The sequence below is a fragment of the Solanum dulcamara genome, chromosome 9 (assembly GCF_947179165.1).
Source record: "Solanum dulcamara chromosome 9, daSolDulc1.2, whole genome shotgun sequence".
In the NCBI taxonomy this organism is placed as follows: domain Eukaryota; kingdom Viridiplantae; phylum Streptophyta; class Magnoliopsida; order Solanales; family Solanaceae; genus Solanum; species Solanum dulcamara.
Genome location: NC_077245.1, coordinates 71,613,781 through 71,634,844, shown reverse-complemented (window position 1 = coordinate 71,634,844; position 21,064 = coordinate 71,613,781). Strand labels below are relative to the sequence as shown.

General features: G+C 36.3%; 2 protein-coding genes across 5 annotated transcripts; one reads left to right on the top strand and one right to left on the bottom strand.

The window, feature by feature from the left end:
* Window positions 1-380: 380 nt before the first annotated feature.
* LOC129903614 (two-component response regulator ARR10-like) lies at window positions 381-20,716 on the top strand. Of its 4 annotated transcripts, XM_055979163.1 has the most exons (13): window positions 381-624; window positions 3,903-3,962; window positions 10,803-10,897; window positions 13,635-13,779; window positions 15,030-15,182; window positions 15,293-15,556; window positions 15,667-15,743; window positions 17,217-17,328; window positions 17,407-17,443; window positions 17,530-17,668; window positions 19,486-19,587; window positions 20,265-20,314; window positions 20,417-20,716. In XM_055979163.1, exons 3-11 carry the CDS (start codon window positions 10,844-10,846, stop codon window positions 19,564-19,566), a joined length of 1,062 nt encoding a protein of 353 aa, XP_055835138.1. In that variant the 5' UTR covers window positions 381-624; window positions 3,903-3,962; window positions 10,803-10,843; the 3' UTR covers window positions 19,567-19,587; window positions 20,265-20,314; window positions 20,417-20,716. The 4 variants fall into 4 exon arrangements, with proteins under 4 accessions (XP_055835138.1, XP_055835137.1, XP_055835139.1 ...); XM_055979162.1 differs by having other exon boundaries at window positions 382-624; window positions 17,217-17,443; XM_055979164.1 differs by lacking the exons at window positions 381-624; window positions 3,903-3,962 and having other exon boundaries at window positions 13,652-13,779; window positions 17,217-17,443.
* Window positions 5,772-6,492, bottom strand: LOC129903773 (uncharacterized). The gene is made up of 2 exons (XM_055979303.1): window positions 6,390-6,492; window positions 5,772-6,295 (listed from the first exon to the last, which is right to left on the bottom strand). Exons 1-2 carry the CDS (start codon window positions 6,490-6,492, stop codon window positions 5,772-5,774), a joined length of 627 nt encoding a protein of 208 aa, XP_055835278.1.
* Window positions 20,717-21,064: the final 348 nt, after the last annotated feature.

Sequence of the window (21,064 nt, the reverse complement as noted above, 5' to 3'; positions counted from 1 at the left end):
ATGAGATAAATAAAGATATCACATAAATAGAGATATCTCATGAGATTAGTTATTTTAGATATATATATATATATATATATATATATATATATATGAGATAACTTATTCATCTTTATAATATAAATGATGAGATAAATAAATTTATAACTAATAATTAATACCCTCAATCAAATAGTGGACAAAATAATCCTACATGATGGGCTAAAATAATACCCTTAACCAAATGTAGAATAAAATATTATTATCCCTTTATCTCTCGTATCAAACAAACTCTTATGCTACTAATTTCGAAATTAGTTTAAGATATCACGGGATAATTAATCCGCCAAACTTGTTCCCAATCAAATGACTAATGACTAACGAGACTCAAACCCAGGGCCATTTTTGTCATTTTCTCTTTGCTTTTTGTATAGTGCACAATTTTTGGGAAAACCTGGTTAGGCCGGAGACGGGACAATCAGCTCTACCACCGTACGACTGAATTTATCAACCCATCTCGAGCTGCAAATATGGAATTTTGATCAATATGGCTTCACCAATGGTGGAATTTTGGTTTGATATCGATCATCTATCTATGGATTGGTCATTTGATATGATTGTGGAGCTTTGCAGAAGCAGGGTTCAGTATGTTCCATTACTTTCGAGCTTGTTGAGATCTTACTTCGCTTTCCTCTTCCACTAACAACTTGTTTGGTTTGTTGTTACATATTGCATTTTATCCTATCCTTACTTTATACACTACAATGTTTGTTTTGATGGTTAAGTTAAAATTTTGTTGTTTATTATTGTTAAATCTGTCCTTATGTAATGATGAAAATTGTCATTCTATGTAACTACCATTTGGTGTGATAGATGCTCCACTTAGAAGGCGAGAGGAGAGGTAGAGATATGTCGATAAAGTACTGGGGAGAGGCTATTAGATAGGATATGGCGCAAATCCATGTTACTAAGGAATGACCTTAGATAGGAGGATGTGGAGAGGTTATTAGACAGGATATGACCGGTGTTTTGAGAAGCGAGAAGCGGAAAAAACCGACAGGGGCTCGCTTCATAGAAGCGAGAAGCGTGAAGCGAAGCGTGCTTTTCAGAAAAAACGCTATTTATTATAAAAATATAAAATATAAAATATGCATAGATAATAAAATATGCCCCATTGGCATATTCACTTCAACTTCATCATCCATTTCATCATCATCAACAAGATTAACCATGGATGCTTCAGGATTCATTTGAGTTTTAAATTCATTTTTTTTCGTAAAATACTCTTTTATTTCTCCCTTCACACTATTCGGGACCTTTGGACACACTTTAACATCTTATAACCACCAATAAGATGCTTCTTGTGACGAAATATTCTGTCATTATATGTCATATCACAAAAAACACATTTGATTTTTGTGTTACTTCCATGGCAATTCTATATGCCTAAGCTGGATTCCTTTTTTGTGCCATTAAGAAAATACAACTTACTACAAAGAAAAAATAGAATAATAATTCAGTCACACAAGTCAAATTGTCAAAACAATAACAGAGCAGCTGCAGCAAAATTAAAAAAAATAATAATAAAGCAGCCAGACTATGTGGAAAAAAAACAGAGCATATGCTTTATCTTCAAAAAAAAAAGGCCAAACTGCTGAATAAAACTTGAAAAAAATAATTCTTCGCAGACGGCAGTTGCGTAAAAATAGAAAAAGAAGAAGAGAAGAAGAGATGAAGAGAAGAACATCGCAGCAGTTGGACAGACGACAGAACTGCTGAATGAAAATAAAAATAGAAATAGAAAGAGAAGAACAGAAGAAGGAAAACTAACCTGGTTGAACTGTCGAAGTTGAAGAAGAAGTCGCAGCAGCTTGGAACAATTAATTATAAGTTTTACAGATTTTTTTTAAAAAAAATACCCTAGTGCAGCTTTTTCAAAAAAAGCGAGCTTTTTTCTCGCTTCTAGATAAAGCGTGCTTCTCGCTTCTCCCATAAAGCGCACGCTTTTCTGAAATTGCTTTGCTTCACGGTGTTGAAGCGCTAGTGCCTCGCCTCGCTTCGCTTCACGCTTAAAGCGAGCGCTTCAACGCTTTTTCACAACACTGGATATGACGCAACTCCATGTTATTGAAGACATGAACTTAGATAGGAGGATGTGGAGGTCGCGGATTAGGGTAGAAGGTTAGTAGGTAGGGGAGTGTTCTCTTGCTTCTTGAAGGGTTTTGTAACACCTCTAAAGTTCTTAAGCCCATATCAAATCTTGGAAAAACAAAAGAACTGAAGTTGCAGAAAAAAGGGTTTTTAACGGACCCTTTAACGGAATGTGAAAGGAACCACGGGCCGTGAAAGGATTCGTGGACCTGAGATCAAATTGGGAAATTTCCAAGGGAGGATTCACGGACCTCTCCACGGGTCGTGGAAGGTTTCATGAGTCGTGGACTGATCCATGAACCACCCTTCCCCAGAACTAAGAAACCTCGCTTTTCATAGGTACTTGTATAGTCTGTGGATGGGTATACAACTCGTAAAAGGCTTCCTAGAAGACGACCCTCAGGTTTTAGATTTCTATTCCTTTCACGGACACCTTCACGAGTTGTGAAAGACGCCTATGGATAGCTCCGCCAATTTTTATTGAGGGTTATATTAGTCTTTTTCCACCCTTTCTAAGCCCAAATCTCGACCTTTTTACACCTAATTAAGGTGGTAAAAAGTGCTATTCGACCGTAACATCCCATAATCACTCTCAAGACTTAGAGCAAGGTTTCAAGAGGAGAAAAGCTAGGGTTTCAAGAGTATTCTTCAAGTTCTTCAAGAATATTGTTTTTCCAGGTAAGTAAGGCTATTCATAGTGTTGGACTAAGTTCATCCTCATGCCCTGCATCTAAATTCAGTTTGTAAGAGTTTATCTTAGGGTTTTAACCCAATCATTTTCTTGAATTTTGAGTTTCTATTATTGTTTGCTATTGAATTCAAATCTTTATCGTTGAATTTATGATTCTTTACATGATTCTAATTCTTGATTGTTGTTCATGCATATTTTTTACATGAACCCTATTTCAGTTATTGAAGGTTCTACATTGCTATATATTATGCATTGTTTTCAGTTAAAGTAAAGTTCAAGTATTTCAAAGCTATCAGTAAAAGAAGTGCTTTATGGGAGCTTGAGTGTCTCAAGTGCATTACTTGATTTTGAAGCTTTTGCATTAGGATCCATTATGCATGATTTTCAGAGTTTTAAGTGAGTTAAGTATTTTTGCATTTATCATCGAGAATGAGTTTTAAAGGAACATAAATGGTTCCAAATGTATTATTTTGCATTGAGAAAAGAGGTACTATTGCGAGAAGAGCATGAATGGTTTTCAGAAAGCATTTCAGTAAAGTAAAGATCAGTTTCCCTAAAAAGGGCTTTTTGAGTATTACCTCAACATGGATGTTAAATGAGCATTATTGATATTGCATGTTTTTGGGAGTAATATTGAGAACCGATTTGGGTAAGAGTTCATATAACTCAAAGTCCCAGAAAATACGTAGCCAACGTAGGATAGGATTGTATCGTATTGCAATACGGGCGACTCCGCACTTGCCTTTGAGAAGGCCTATTAGATGGATCCATAAGTTAAAGTTGTCCTATATGCCAACAAGGTATAGGATGGCTCTGGCAATGTGGCCAGGACGTCGTATCATCGCTAGGCTCATAGTAATGTTTGTTATTTAGAGAAACTCCCCAGTAAAGTAAAGTTGTCTTATTTTAAATATTTTTCTTCTATTGCATATTTTATTGTACAACTTTAAGAGTTTTTATGTCATGTTTATGTCTACTTCAATTGAGTTATGTTCGGTTCAATTATCTGTTTCATTCAGCCTAATATACCGTAGATTTCATGTACTGATATCATTCAACGCTGCATCTTTTCATGATGCAGATACAGATGTTCAGGATCATCAACATGCATTCCATTGGTATCACTCATTCATCAACTTTGGTAAGAACTCCTTGCTTTTGGAAGACTCTTTTCATTTGTTATGCTTATTTCAGTTTAGTAGACATTAGCATTTTGAGGTAGCCGGAGGTCTTGTTCCGACACCGACCATCAGTTTAGTAGAGGCTTCATCAACACAGTTAGAGAGTCAGTTTAGCGTTGTCTTTTCAGATGTTTTGAAAACATTTTCAGTATTTATATGAATTATTTTCAGTCAATTGTTTTATGTTTTCTTTGGATGTTTTAAATGCTCATCTATTTAACTTCCGTAAGTCATATTGAGTTATCCGTTCTATAGTTAGCCAGACCAATGGTTCGCTTGGGACGAATAATGGTTTCCGAGTGCCGGCTACATCCAAGGTATAGGCTCGGGGCGTGACAGATTTAGGCTTAGTGGTGTCTGTTGCAGTAGTAACTTTATTCTTGTAGTGTCTTGCTTTTGCTTTCTACCCATCATCTATTTTTATGATGTTTCGATTATTGGCTTCATTTTTTTTTTTAAACTGGTAACTTTGTATTCCTCAGCATTAAGGGCTATGCTGGCCACCTCCAAAGTGTTACTTATACAGAAACAACAATAAAAAGAAAAACATGAATACTTACAGAGTTCCTATGAAATCCACTAGTTGAATTTCTTCTTCTATATTCATTTCTTTACACCAAAAACCTAAAGTGGTAATTACTTTATACTTAATCTTCTCTATAGTGCATTCTTTTCCTACAAAAATTCTCTGATTTCTCTCCTTCCATATGATCCACCAGATACAAGCTGGTACTGTTCTCCACCACCTCTTCTGGCTCTTGCTGCCTCCCCTACTGACCCAACAACTTAGTAGGTCTGCTGTATGTTATGGCATGATCCAATTAAGACTAGCTAAACTGATGAATAGAGCCCATACTTTGTGTTGTTACTTTGCAGTAGGAACAAGTGATTATTGGTTTCTAGAGCCTCTTTGCAAAGATAACATCTTGAGGCAATAATTTTCCCTCTTTCGAAGTGCATTATGTGTTAGGCAAGCTCTCCTTGCTACCAACCAACTGAAACACTTCACCTTAGTAGGGGCTACACTCTTCCAGATAGCACTCCATGGCCCTGATTTTTTCCCAGTAGTTGTGGCTAGATCCCTCTTATACATTCTATTCACAGAGAATTGACCATTAGTATGATGCCTCCACAACAATTTATCTGTTTTCAGATTTGTGCTAGGAAAGTCTCCAATCACAACTAGCATATCTGATACCCACCCTATTTCCCAGTCATTAAGAAATCTCCTAAAAATCAAATTCCATCCTTGTGGAGACCAAACCTCTTGTATTTTGCTGTCAGGATTTAGACAAATAGAAAAAAGCCTAGGAAATAGATTTTTCAAGGACCCTCGACCAGTCTAGTCTTCCTTCCAAAACAAAGCCTTATTCCCACTGCCAACCTTTATCCTTACATTGTCTTTGAAAGCCAGCCATAGGGTTCTTATAGTTCTCCATACTCCCACCCCATATGTATCTGTCACTTCCTCTGAACACCATTGACCTTCCTGACCATACTTGTGTTGAATGACTTCCTTCCATAGAGTTTGATCTTCCAAGTTGTAGCTCCATAACCATTTGGTAAGTAAGCTGTTGTTGTGTAGCTTTAAGTTTCTTACTCCCAAACCCCCATATCTGTTGCTTTGCTGAACTACCATCCATTTAACTAAGTTGAAGCTCTTCTCAGTCTTGTTACCTTGCCAAAGGAAATTTCTCCTCAATCAGTCTATTGCTTTGACTACCTTGCTGGGAATAGGGAAAAGTGACATCACATATGTTGGCAAAGAGTCAAGGACAGAATTGATCAAAGTGACTCTTCCTCCCCAAGGATAAATATTGGGATTTCCAAAATGCCAGTCTCTTCTCTGATTTTTCTAATATACCATCCCAGATGCTAACTGCTTTGTGTTTAGCACCTAGTGGTAAACCTAGATAAACTGTAGGCAACCTCTCTATCTTGCACTTCAAAATATTGGCCCAAGCTTGAATCTGTTGGACCTCTTTAATAGGAAAAATGCTACTTTTTCTCCAATTCACCTTTAGTCTGGAGCATGCCTCAAATATTACCAGAATAATTCTGATGTGACAAAGTTGTTCCTGCTCTGGTTCACAAAATATTATTGTGTCATCAGCATACAATAAATGAGTCATATCCATCACTTCATTAGTCCTGTTTTTGATTCTGAAACCCCTAATCCAGTTGTTTAGAGAAGCTCTCCTCATCAAACTGTCCAACCCTTCCATAGCAATGATAAACAAAAAAGGGGACAGAGGGTCCCCTTGTCTTAGTCCTCTTTCAGCAGGAAAAAAACCTACAGGTTGTTTTAGTACAAAACTCAATCCACTTGAATCATTTAGGGCCAAACCCCATTTGTCTAAGAGTGTTGAGCAGGAAGTCCCAGTTACGATGTTCATAGGCTTTTTCAATATCCAGTTTGCACATTACCCCTGGCACATCTCCTCTAATCCTAGTATCAATACATTCACTAGCAATTAGAGCAACATCCATTATTTGTCTCCCTTTAATGAAAGCATTTGATTTTTGTTGACTAGCTTGTCTATCACCTTCTTCAGCCTTTCTGCCAACACTTTGGCAATTATTTTATAAACCCCAGTGATGAGACGGGTTGGTCTGAAGTCTCTTAGATCATTTGCCCCCACTTTCTTTGGAATTAAAGCCACAAAAGTGGCATTGAAACTCTTCTCAAAACTTTGATGGCAATGAAAGTTTTAGAAGATCTGCATCAGATCTTCCTTTATTGTTTCCCAGAATGCCTGAAAAAAGGTCATGGTGTACCCATCAGGCGCAGGTGCTTTATCACAAGCACACATTCTTATCCCTTCTAGCACCTCATCTTCACTGAATTCTCTAGATAACCAGTTCTGTTCCTCCATTGTTATTCCCTGTACATTAAGAATATTTAGTGAGGGTCTCCAGTGTTCTGCCTCCTTATACAGATGGTGGTAAAAATACACAATGGAACTCTTGATTTCCACCGGCTCAGAAGATAAACTCTCCATTGATCATTAATGACTCAATGGTATTGATTCTCTTGTGAACTGTAGCCATTCTGTGGAAGTACTTTGTATTTTTATCTCCATTCTTGATCCACTGAATTCTGGACCTGTGTCTTCAAAATATTTCTTCATTTTTGGCCGCCTCCTCATATTCCATAGCCAGATGTATCTTTAGTAGTTGTTCATCATCAGTAAGAGGTCTAGACTCTTGAATGGCTTCCATGTCCTCCCCTATCTGGCTCAAAATTTGCTCTTTTCTTGTCTTCCAGTTCCCCCTATTCTCTCTGCTCCATTCCTTAAGTTTTATTTTAAGCAGCCTCAACTTAGTAGCTAGTTTGTAATCCGGTCTACCTGTCAGTTCAAAAGAGCTCCACCATTCATGTACTTTACTTTTGAAACCTTCTATATTAAGCCACCACTTTTCAAACTTGAAATAAGATCTCCTGAAGGTCTCATTCCCACATGTCAAGATGATGGGGTTATGGTTAGAACCCAAGCTAGGCAGGGTACATTGCCTAACTTGAAGGAACATTTCATCCCATGGGAATGAATAGAGAAATCTGTCAATCCTGGAGGCATTCCTATGGTTTGCCTCTCCTCTCCAAGTGTATGATCCCCCAAATAAAGGGGGATCTATCAACTCCAATGCATTGATACATCTTGACAGATCCATCATGTCTCCAGAAAGCCTAACACAGTTGGTTTTCTCGGATGGAAACCTAGTAGTATTAAAATCCCCACATACTACCCAGGGCCCTTCACATAGACTCTTCATAGCTCCTAATTCTTCCCACAACTCCCTCCTTTCATTTCTATCACAAGCTGCATATCCTGCTGCGAGAAACCAAGTTAGTTCTTGTGTCACTCCACACAATTTACAAGTAATCGATTGGTTCCCATTTTCCACAATCTCCCCTTTCCATGATCTTTTGTCCCACATAACTAAAATTCCACCCTTGCTTTTTTGTTGTTATTATTTCCGTAGTAGTTGCTATATTTTCTTCACTGTTATTTTTCCTTTTCATACTTAATCTGATTTGTTGTACTCGAGCCGAGGGTCTTTCGAAAACAATCTCTCTACCTCCACGAATTAGTGGTAAGGTTTGCGTACATTCTACCCTACTCAGACCCCACTTGTGGATTTCACTGGGTATGTTGTTGTTGTTACCTTATTTTTTCTCCTATTTCTTATGTGGTTTCCAAATACGTAAATTTTATTTTAAAAAAACTTAAATATTCCATGTCTAAATTCACTGTCAAAATTAAAAGGTTGGACCCTCGAAATCCGAACCGTGCCACATAAAACTAAAAGGTTTTACCCTTTTGTAATAGTTTTACTCCATATCGTACTTTTTCCTTGTAATATTGTAATCTTATTCGTATGATACAATATTGTATTCATCAAGAAAATACAATACAATACAATACATTATGAAATGATAGTTAACAACCATCCTAAGAAGGTGTTAGTGTCATTATTGTTTTAACAAGGATTTTATCGACATTGCCTCCTGTTTGTTTTGATGCTTATATTCTTTTTAAGAAGGTGTTAGTTTTGTTTTAGATGTTTAATTTGTAGAATTGATTCTCTCTGAAGGTGATCTAAGACGAGATATTGTCAGTATTTATCTCCACATCATATGTGTAGAGATTTTGCAATGAGATTTGGGTTTGATGCTTATATTCTTTTTACATGGTACCACAGTCAAATTTTGATAATGTCATTTCCATATTATCTGCCCCTCTCTCAATTCAGTGCATTGTGCTACAGCACTCCTTACACTGTCAATCAAGCCAGTTTATGTGATCTATCTACTCGAAGCCGATTCGTCAACTTGTTGAGTTATTTTATTTTAAAAAAAATTAGAGAAGCATTGAGCTACGCGTGCAAAGGATGTTGTAAGCTGGGACGCTGAAATTATTTCATATATGAAAACTGTAAATCTCATCTTGCGGAAACAATGACATCCAATTGGCTTCCCCTTCATTGAAAACTATTATAAGCATCTTGCTTGTGGTATAATCCCCACCAGTTTCTCTTGATCTCAAGAGATGATTATATTTACACTGCTAACCATGTAATCCATCATTTCTTTGGATTTTTCCTTTTATAGCCCAGTTGCTTTTGTGGTGTCTGATTGCTTCATGTATTCCCACCTTCTCACGTCTATATATATGAGATAACTTAGCCCATCATTGTAGTACAGGTGGTGGGATAATGCCGGGACTAACTAATACCCCTAATCAAACGCAGGATAAAATAATCCTGCATTTTATCCCAGGATTATTATCCCTTATCCCTCATACCAAGCGACCTCTAAGTGGGATGTGTAACAACATTTTCTAATTGCACCAAAATTAAGGTTTCATCCATTAGAACTTCACTATTAGAGTGAATCTACAATTCTACAGCAAGTTATCCAAGTAATCTTTAGCTGCAAATTTAAATGCAAGATATCCCATAGATGGTGATTTGGTTACTAGAGAGATCTGCATTGCTTCGGAAACAGCCTGTCTATCTCCATGAGGTAGTGGTAAGGTTTGCATACTCTACCCTCCCCAGACCCTATTTGTGGGATTTCACTAGGTATGTTGTTGTTGTAGAGATCTGCATTGCAGGATATCCTGCTCCAGTTAGGTTCTTTCAAAGAAAAAACGTGATTGATTAGATGTTGGGCTCTGTTAGATTGTGATTGACTGGATTTTATGGTCGATGGTTATACCGTGTGACCCTTAACAATGGTCTGGCAGTCCTTCACACCACCTGTTGGTCTAGTTGTATCATCTCAGCTCAAAAAATGCTGTTCATACGACAGTTTATGCCTTGAGATTATACACTTCAAGAAATTGGTCGATTTTTGATGACCTTTGATGGAACAAGTAGCTGTCAAGGCATCGACAGATACATCAACTAAAAGTCGTCAAAAATTTTAATTTTCTTAATTTCTAATGTCATTTGTTTTTTCGACAGACAGGTCATCGCAATCCATCAAAGATCGTTTGTGCCATTTTGTAGAAAGAAGTTTTGGAGGATAGTTCCTTCTCTGTTTGTTGGAATATGTCCATCAAAATTCATGAAAAATAAAAGATTTTTAGGACTTCCGTCAGTCGAATTAATTTTAGTTGAAGACCTGACTGTCAGAAGGTTATTCATAGTTTAATACTTTTTGGTAGGATGGTCGTTGGGAGCTCAACTTCTAAGAAAGGAAAATATTTGTACTTGTGAGTGATTTTTGCTAGAGTTTTCTCCATTTAGTTGAGGGAATCTAACGACCCTTTCCCCCTGTCCCCATCAACATTGCCGTTCACCATTCCTCTATTGTGGTTGCCACTAGCTAATAAGTCTCCCTTCCCCCTACAGTTGATCCTTTTCCTTTTTATCTCCTTTTCTCTTAATTGATTGAAGTTAAGAATAACATTGATACATTTACAATATACTTATGTTTTGTCAATATTATGTAAGTTTGGTCAATATTATTATTGGAAGATTCTTGTTCTAGTTTCAGTATTGCATAGGATTCAAACAAGATGAGCTTTCTATAATGGTTGGTTGACACATATCAGATTGAGTATCAATGTTTGAATAAAGAAATTTTGGTGTTCATCTCAATAAAGTTGCATTGCTGAGGTGGGTTGACGAAATGCAAATTTAATAAACTGTTGTGATGTAATCTGATTCATTATAGCTGTCTAAAGATGCAAAACTGTAGTAATGAAAATCTGTTAATGTCTTATTTGTCAATGCAAAACTGTAGTAATGAAAATCTGTTAATGTCTTATTTGTCAACATTGTTTTCTCAGATGGTGGGTTTGTTGACTTTAGCTTAGAAGTTTGGTTTGCAATGCCTATTGCACTTTCAGAAGTACAGGTGGAGCCCTGCATGGAGACGATATATGTAAGTTTATACTTTCGGTTACAAATTTCATTGTTTAATTTATGATTTAGATGTGTTGTTCGATATGTTACCTGGTTGTTTAATATGTTATATATTGTGTCTTAAGGATACACTGTATATATAGTGAACTCTACCGAAATATTTTAATGAACCTTCTTGTTTTATGTGTTATTGTAACAAGGAGAAGTAATAATACATATTGTAGGGTGAAGTTCCTCCCGATTGTAGCACAATCTCTGCTAAAATTCCCAAAATTTTATGTTACTTGTCTTCTAACTTAGTTTGAATATTTCCTTTAAAGATTGAATATATATGTAGTTTGAATCAGTGCAGGAGACATAAAATAATCATAATAGTTAGGTTGCTAATGTACATTAGACTACAGAAACAATATACCAAGTGTAATGCCACAAGTGGGGTTTGAGGAGGGTAGAAGTACACATACAGTGTCTTAGATGCTTTACCTACCTACATGATGTCCTTATTTCCTATGCCAGCTAATGTAAGAGACAGAATGGATGCCATTAGAAGAAACTTTCTATGGCAAGGTAACTGTGATCCAAACAACCACAAGATCCAATTGGTTAAATGGGAGCAAGTCATAGCCAGCAAGTAAGAAAGGGGATTGGGGACAAGAAATCTGAAGGTTCAGAATAGAAGCCTGCAGATGAAATGGCTGTGGATGTTTGCTTCTCAAGAAAAATCTCTATTGAAGGGGACAATCAAGACAAGATATGGCATGGAGAACTGGTGGATCAACAACGCAGTTTCACAACCATATGGTACTTGTGTGTGGAGATCAATTAGGAATTTTTGGCCAAAATTGATAAATGACTGAAAGATCAAGGTGAGTGATGGAAGGAAGACCTTGTTCTGGGAGGAAAGCTGTGTGGGACAGGGACCTGTAAAAATCAACTAACAAGGGAGATTTTAAGTTGGGTCACCCTACGGGAATTCTCTGAGATCAGACTCACAACAAGGAGTTTGGCCATGGAAGATGATATGGAATGTTAAGGGTCCATTCAGGGTAGCCTGTTTTACCTTACTTCTGGCCAAGAAGGCTGCACTTACTCAGGATAACCTCATGAAAAGAGGTTTCCAATTGTGCTCTAGATGTTCTTTTTGTGAATGAGAGGCAGGCACAATAAACCATCTCTTTCTACATTGTAGAGAAACTATGAAACTTTGGCAGATCTTCATCAACCTTAGGGGCATTAGCTGAATTATGCAAGGAATACAAAGGAAGCTTTAGCTTGTTGGAACAAGGATGGAAATCAGCCAGGGCACAGAGAGATGGAAGATTGTCCCAACTTGCATATGGTGGACTATTTGGCTAAAAAGGAACCAGAGATGTTTTGAAAACAAGAATTGTTTCTTTCAGAATATGAAGATGAATATTTTGGTTCTTTTCTATATTTGGTGTAAACATGAATATCCTCAAGAAGAGGATACTCCCAGCATTTTAGATTGCTTTTGAGTCACAGGAGGCTGGTTTTTACACTTCTGTGATTACTGTTTTGTAAGTATTACTGAACATGAAAATGAACATGAATTGTTCTTTTCAGAATATGAAGATGAATTGTTTGGTTCTTTTCTATTTGTGGTGTAAACATGAATATCCTCAAGAAGAGGATACTCCCAGCATTTTAGACTGCTTTTGAGTTCATAGGAGGCTAGTCTTTACACTTCTGTGATTTCTGTTTTGTAAGTATTACTGAACTACTCCTGGAGTATTCCTTTGTTTATAATACAAGTTACCTTTATAAAAAAAAAAAAGTGAAATGCTTCACTTGGTTAGTGGCAAAGAAGGCTTGCCTCACTCATGAAGTGTTGCAGACGAAGGGGATGTCAGTAGTAACCAGCTGTTTTTTGTGCAAGGAGACTGATGAGACTAATAGTCGCCTATTCCTGCATTGCAGAGTTGCTGCACAGTTATGGAGTATGTTCTTTAGCCTCATAGGATACAGTGGACAATGTCTGAACACATTGCAGACCTAACGAGCTATTGGATTATAAGAAGGGGAAGCAAAAGTCAGAAAAAATGGAGGATAATACCTTTTGGCATATGGTGGACAGTATGGAAAAAGAGAAATGGGAGATACGTTGAAGATAAAATTAAGTTCATTCAACAACATCAATAACACCATACCCAGTGTACCCTTAATGCTGAGGAATACAATAGTACCAATTTTAAAAACAAAATTAAAGCCTTATCAAGCAAATGACTATAAATTGGAAACCATAATCAACTAGCCAATTTAAAGCCTTACCAAAAAAGTTTGTATAAATTGGAATACCTAGCCAGCCAGGTCTTTTACATTGATGTTATAGCTTTTACAACCCTGTTAAGGAAAGCAGTTTAAAAAATCTAAAACTGAAAGAGAAAGAATATGAATAGGTGTCAATAACAATAAGTAGTAGAGGTGCACGGAAGTTGGCCTGGACACCACGTTTTTAAAATAAATAAATAAATAATAGGTAGTAAATAATGGTGGTTTGAAAACGATGGTAAAAAAGAAAAATCTAAAAAATACCAAAACTTATAATAAAATTATATTTTGTTGATTTTCTTGCAAATGCATTCACACTTGAATGTACTAGTGGGAAAGGGGAATATTTCTTTTTCGGTCCAAGGGTGAACATCTATATATTTTTCCCTTTCTTGCTTTGAACAAAACCATCTACATCACCTGCGGCGATTATCATTATTCAGTTTGACCTAATAGGTCTTCACTAGTACAATCTTTGCCGCAGAGACAACCTTTGCTTATCAATGGAAGTCAAGTCTCCCGAATATGTTGAAAATAAAATTTTGCTGGTGGATGATGATGCCACTTGTCTTCCGGCTGTTGCTATAATACTCAGTCAATGTAATTACCAAGGTACTTGTACCAAATCTTTGGCGATGTCTTTGTCGTCTTCTTTTTTCATTTCCTAATTTGGTGTGGATTCTGGCATGCAATGATTGCTTTTTTCTTCCCCTAATTTGATATATCCTAGAGTTGGAAGTGCTAAACTTTAGATCTTTAAGTAGCATGATGTATGAATTCAAATTACCTATCGAATGTACCAAAATTGTTTGTACTTGCTTTTTAGGAACAAGAAATGGCACGATTAATTTTAGGTTCCACTTTACTTTGTTAGATCTTCTTTGGATCCGATGTGTGTTTGACTTGATGAACAATGAAGAGGAATCACAACAACAGACCACCTTTTGAAAATAGCTGCTTTCATTCCTTTTTATTGTTAGTCAAAAACGTATAGGAGTTTATCAATAGATTGATTGAAATGTTCTTAGATCATCAACATAGGCCTTGCCCACCCTTCTCAAACTCCCCCACTTAACTAATTACTACTTAACTTATGATATTGTGATAATTATCAAATCAGCATTTCTTTTTAGCTTTCCGGTTTGTCGTAAATAATTTTTTTACAAGAACCACGAGAAGCTGAAAAAATAATTTAATGAATCTGATAAGAGCATTAAGTGTATCTGTATTTATGGAATTACCTTTACTATAACCACAATAATAGATCTTACATTAACTTGAGGGGCATTAGCTGGACTATGCTGGGAAGAGTATCTGAGGTACTGAAATGCTGGAACAGTGATACCAATCCCTCCAATCAGAAAGAGAGATGGAATTTTGTCCCAGCTTGCATTTGGTGGACTGTGTGGGGAGAAAGAAACCAAGTTTGATTTGAAGACAAAGCCGTTAGTATACAAAAACTAAAGATGAAATGCTTAGGGCTTTTCTTTTTTGGTTTAAACATAGCTTAATGGAAGAGTTAGAATCAATTTATGAGGTCCTAGATTCCTTATGAGAAGATTAAGGACGAAGAGCTTATTTTTTTTTTTTTGCTCATCAGGATGTAAATATGGGGGACTACACACCCTTTGTGTAGTTTGTTATTAATACACAAAAATGTTACCTGTTCAAAAAAAAAAGATCTTACATAAGCATATGTATGGAAAGTAGTTCCCTTGATTTGGCTATTAATCCTAATGTCAAAGCTTATAAGCAACATAGCTTAGGATATTGGTATTTGGATTTAAAATGTTTCTATATGGAGTATTGGTCATCTCCCTTCATAATACATCTAATCGATAACTATTTTGGTTTTTCTCCAGTTGTGACTGTCAAACATCCAATGGATGCTTTGTCTACACTTCAGATCAAAGGCGACTCTTTTGATCTTGTTGTCACCGATGTGCACAAGCCTGATATGAATGCCTTTGAACTTCAACAAGTGATAACCCAAGTATTTGAACTACCTGTTTTATGTGAGTTGGTTTCTTCTTCTTTTTTTTCCGATTTTTTTTCTCTGTTCAGTATTCTATTCATTGTTCGTTAAAGACAAGTTTATGATTTAAGCTTATGTCCTAAATGTCAGCTATGTCAGCTGACAACAAGGAAGGTACAATCTTGAAAGGACTAAAGGGTGTATCAGTAGATGATCTAAGAGATCAAGGGATGTATACAACATTGCAGGAGAAGAAAGGTAAAAGAGCTGTCCCTGGGAAATCTGCAATGAAACAGGGGAAACAGGGCAAAGATAACAGTGTTAATTTTACCTTACCAACAAAGTCTCAGATTATATGGACAGAGTCACTTCACAACAAATTCCTGGAAGCCATAAGAAACATTGGGTTTGACAGTAAGTTGTTGTTGCTAGCGTATTCACATTATTAAAAAGAGTTTTTCCGAGATGTCAAACAGAAGGGAATGTTAAATTGCCAATAATTTGTTACCTGAATTTTCATGCAGAAGCTGCGCCAAAAAAGATTCTTGATCACATGAAAGTCCCTGGATTAACTAAAGATAATGTCTCCAGTCATTGGCAGGTCTACTTCTAAATACATATGTTTAACTGTTATTGGTATGGTTTCACATATTAAATAGTTGAAGTAATGTTTGATTTCTGTATAACTTTGCTTGAACTAGTGCACACTCTTATAGAATAAGATACCTCAGATTTTTGTAATTGTTTTACTTTAATTATTGGGATATTCTTGACTACCTATATGCAATATTACTCATCAATTAGTTTTCGTCTTTAGAATCTCACTATGATTTTTATATAATGACAACATAACACTCTTTATTGATGGATTCTTCCTGCTAGCTTTGGCTTCATAGCTATTCCATTGATGGATTCTTGTATTATCAACCTAGTGATCACCTCAGGGTTCATCTGCTTCTGTTGGATGACTCTCAAATTCCTTTCTTGCCAAATAAAGCTGTGTGGCTCGGACTCTCCAAAATATTGTCGTATCCTCCAAGAATGCTCTAGTTTTGGAGGATCTGACACACACCCATCGACATTTTTGAAGAGTCTGAGAAACATAGAACTAAAATAAATGCTGCCTTTCAAGACTGTTGTAAGACATTCCGTGATCTCAACCCGTTCTTTGCTTGGAAAGCCCTTTTCAACTCTCAATTGATAGTGATTGAATGGGAGACTGTTGTAGGACATTCCTTTATCCACCATATGAACTTCTCAGGAAAGTTCAGGGCCGTGAGAACCTGCGTCATAAATTCCTGCTCCACTGAATCATATGCCTTCTGCATATCAACCTTGACCATGCTTCTTGGAGACATCCCTTTTCTTTCATAACTTTTGATCAGCTCATGACTTAGTATTATGCTCTCTGAGGCATGACTTCCTGTAGTGTAGTAGGCATTAACTTCAGTATAATTTTGTATAGGATAGTGCAACAGGATACAGGTCCGAATTCTTTTACATTGGTTGGATTTCTTTACTTTTTGTACGAGTTTCACACTTGTACAATCCACAGTTTGTAAAGTTTCTGTCTTCTGAAAAACTCCTGTACTGCATCTTGATTGGTTCTCCAATTATAGACCATGTCTTTTTGAAGAGTAAGGCATTAAATCCATCATGTCCTGGGGCTTTTATGTCTTCTATTCCACTTAGTGTTTGGAGAACTCCTCTCTGTTGATAGGACAAATCAGTTTCAATTGCTAATTTACTATTCAAAATGTGTCCCTCTTTTATGACATTGGGTTGAATTGCAGGTATACTGGTAGCTGCTGATCCAAGAAAACCTTTATAAAACCTTATAATTATTGCTTCCTCAAGTTCTTTTCATGTTCCAGAAGTTCCTGATGATTCCTGTCTTGCATTTGTCTTTGACTTTGTACTTCTATAAACTGCTTCCTTACTTTAGCAACTTGGTTTGCTGATGACAGAATTGCTGACTCTAAATCATCATTACTAAAACTTAGCGTTTTTAATTTGTTCTCTCCTAATCATCAATTCCTCTATTCATATCAAGCAATTTGTTCTAACTTTGCAGAAATATCGTATGTCCTTGCGACGAGGTACTGATGCAAGCTGTAGAATCCAAGTTCCTGACATAAACTTAACCAGTAGGGCGAATCAATCGACCATTGCATCTGGAACGCTTGGTAAATATAGCCAATTTCATCAAGAGAATTTTAGAGTGCAGTCTAGGATCCCCACCTCATTGATTCACTCTTCAACAGGTTATCTGACAGGCAGTCTACAACATCTTAAGAATAAGTACGTATGGTTCCACCTAATAACCACTTCTTCAGGCATTAATCTTAGCTTTAAGCTATATCTGTATTTGTTAATGATGTTTGCAGGGGGAAAGAAGTTGATGCTGTGCTCGATCCAGTTCGTAACTATTCTGTCTTTCACAACGTTAATGCTACGCAAGGATCACAGGGCATTGATGATCTTAGTGCTTCTTTCATGAATCAAGGGAATGCTCAACCTCATCAGGTATACATTTCTTGAGCATTTTTCTTTATGCTTTGCAATTATGCAATCAAAAGTAAAACCTATACTCTTCCTTATTGTCTGATAATTCATGTTTTTTCGAGGTTGAACTTGATCTTCTCTCAATTTGAAAGTAATTATGGAACGATTTAAGAATAATGTAGAGATCATTTTTTTTTTAAATGAAGAAAGATGCTATGTGAGAAAAAAGGTACAAAAGATGGTTAGCTCCAGTACAATAAAGTCCAAACTAAAATCAAGGAGCTTACAAAGTCAAAAAAACTATCAATACTAATTACAGGAGAGTTATAGTACCAACTGAACAAATGAACTAGACATCTTGATTTCAATGAGTGAGTTGGATTGAAATCGAATCAAAGTGAGTTGGAGTTGAAATCGAATCAAAGCACCTGCGGTTCCTTCCATGCTAGACACACCAAAAAATTACTGCTGAATTCTTCTCCAGATCTTCTTGATGGATTTGTCAACCCTCCAAAAAGTCCAACTTGTGAAAACATCATTGGTAGAATGTGGAAGGGCCCACTGTAGCCCGAAAATAGACAGAAAAAAGTTCCAGATATCTGCTGCAAATGTGCAAGGTAAATGCAGATGATTGACACTTGCTGAATCCTATAGGCACATATAGCATCTATTGACTAAGGCAATTTTTCCTATATTAAGATTGTCCTGTGTTAGAGCTGCTTCATTTAAACCAATCCAGATGAAGCAGGTGACCTTTGGAGGTGTTTTGATCTTCCAGACATGCTTCCAAGGCCACTTGTCAAGCATACCATTTTGAGAGCACATGATATTGTAGTTGTCCTTGACTGTGAACTGCCCATTTATCCAGTCCCTCCATACCATTCTGTCTCGCTGCTGTACAATTGTGTAGTGTTTCAGAGTGGCTAACAATGTGAGGAGGTCATTGATTTACCTATCAAAAAGGTTCCTTCTGAATAGAGGGCTCCAAGAATTATTGATCTCTGTATGACATCTGACTCTAGGTCTTTATTGGTTGCTATCAGGAATAATCCAGGATAAGAGTCTTTAAGAGCATTGTTACCAAGCCATTTATCCTTCCAGAATTTTGTTTGAGATCCATTGCCACTTTATAGGAGATATTCTTGAAAAAGCCTGCTTGAGGGTGACTGCTATGTTTTCATAGGTTACTACTTTTTTATTTCTAAAAAAAATAAAAATGTTTCCATAGGCCAACTCCATGAGTTCCTAAGTCTGTTTTAGAACACCAATGACTGTGGGTTCCAAACTTGGCATCATACCATCCTCCATACTGTTGTATCTTCATGACCATATCTCCATAACCATTTCATTAGCATGCTCTTGTTGTGTAGACTCAAATTTCTTATACCAAGACCCCCTTGTGATTTTGGCTGAGTGACTTGGACCTACTTTACCAATGAAAAACTTGTGAGTCTGACAATTATCCTCCCATAAGATATTCCTCCTTAGTTTGTCTATCTGCTTCAACACTGAACTAGGCATAGGGTATAGTGACATGAAGTATGTGGGAATGCTACCATGGACTGTAATTGCCAAGTTGTCAATCTCCTTTCAACCTTTTCTTTGACACCATTCCAAACTCCAGGGGATTTTAATTTTGCACCCAAAGGAAGACCAAGAAAGCTAGTAGGGAATGAATTTGAATTTAGAGATCTAGATATTACGTCACAAAATTAATGCAACTTAAATTTTTTTCGGAGTTGAATATGCTTGTTGAAGCTCATAATTGATCCTCATAACTATTTGGTGGATGATCCTTTTTATAATATTTACTTTGCACATCATCACAATGTATGTAGCGAAACAATGAAGATGAGGTGGGTGTCAACTTCGATGATGGTTTTAATCAGGGCATGGAGAAGGAGGACTATTTGCAATGATTTGATCAAATACCCTTCAAGGCAAGTTTCTTTTTCATCATCTATATAAAGAATATGAGTGCTGCAATGTATTGGTTTGCTCATTGTAGGTTCTCATTTGCGCATACATTTTATAACTAACAAGTATTATCATATTTCGTTGTTCATTGAAACTCACCAATGCTTAGAATCAATTTTTTTAAAGATGAAAGTGATAGATCAGCCGAACTATAGTTTGATGGCAAGAATTTAAAGTTATGCATTTTTGCATGTATTCTCCTTGTACTTGAGAATATATCTAATCCTAGCCTTTGTACCATCCAACTGGATGTATTTAAATCCTAAATATCTTTTTGCAAATGACCGACTTATAACTTGTTTGGCCAAGCTTGTGGAAGCCAAAAGTGCTTATTCTATAGAATTGAGGTGTTTGGCCAAACTTCTAGGAGAAAGATAGTGTTTTTGAGTAGGATTCACTTTTGAAAGTTTGGCCGAACACAAATTGCTTCTCTAATACTGAGGAAAGTGCTTTTCATATTGATTAGCCAAATACATTGTTACTTACTAGGAGAACTTTTTTCGGAAACACTTTGACAAAAAAAGTACACTAAAAGCGTAGAAATTTACTAATCTGTGGAGGGTGGCGTATCTCAACTTCATAATGTCCCATCACATCCTCTCTTTCTTTCTTTTTCTAAATTTAAAAACGATTCACGCAGGCTATGCTGACCCAAGGTTGATGGGGAGTTTGGCCAGACCTACTACTGAGGTAATTCTTTGGTTTTTTAATTTCGTTTCAAACATTGAATTTATGAATTATTAGATGTCAAATGTAAACTTGACTATACATTTTGCTGTTACATTTTTGCAGCAACGTAAGGGCGATTATTTCTTTTTTGGATTTGGTGTGCGTACATCTTATCCTTTCGAGACTTCACTTGTGGGATTACATTGTACCTTTTCATGTCCTTATGAAGATGAGCAAAACATATTTAGTTCAATAGTTAGTATATTTAAGTGACAGTTTCATAGCAACAAAAACTGTTGGTGCTAGAGACAAATCGATGTTTTGCTTTAGTATTTCTTTTTATGGTTCTTTTGGGATTATGATATGTTTTCAATTTTCTGAAATTAATTCCTTAAATTTTAATGAATCAATGTGTTGACAGTTTGCTTAAGTTAGTATGTCGTTTTCATTTGGTTTTCGGTATTCGTTTTGAGGTAGAATAATTTGGGTTCATATCGAGAAGTCTCACTTCGGGGCAAAGACAACTATATTATAAGCGCCCCAACCTGAAGCCCTTTAGTTGAAAATGGAGGGGTATCTACTATCCCATCGTAACCTTTGGTTATATACTATAACAAATACAATACTTTCTCCGTCCGATTTATGTTATACTTTTTTTTTGAATTTGTTTTGGAAAAAATGATAGTAGTGTACTAAATTTGGAAAGACTAACCACACGAATGTTATGACATATTTAAGGTCATAATCTTCAAAAGTTTTATCGCCATAAAA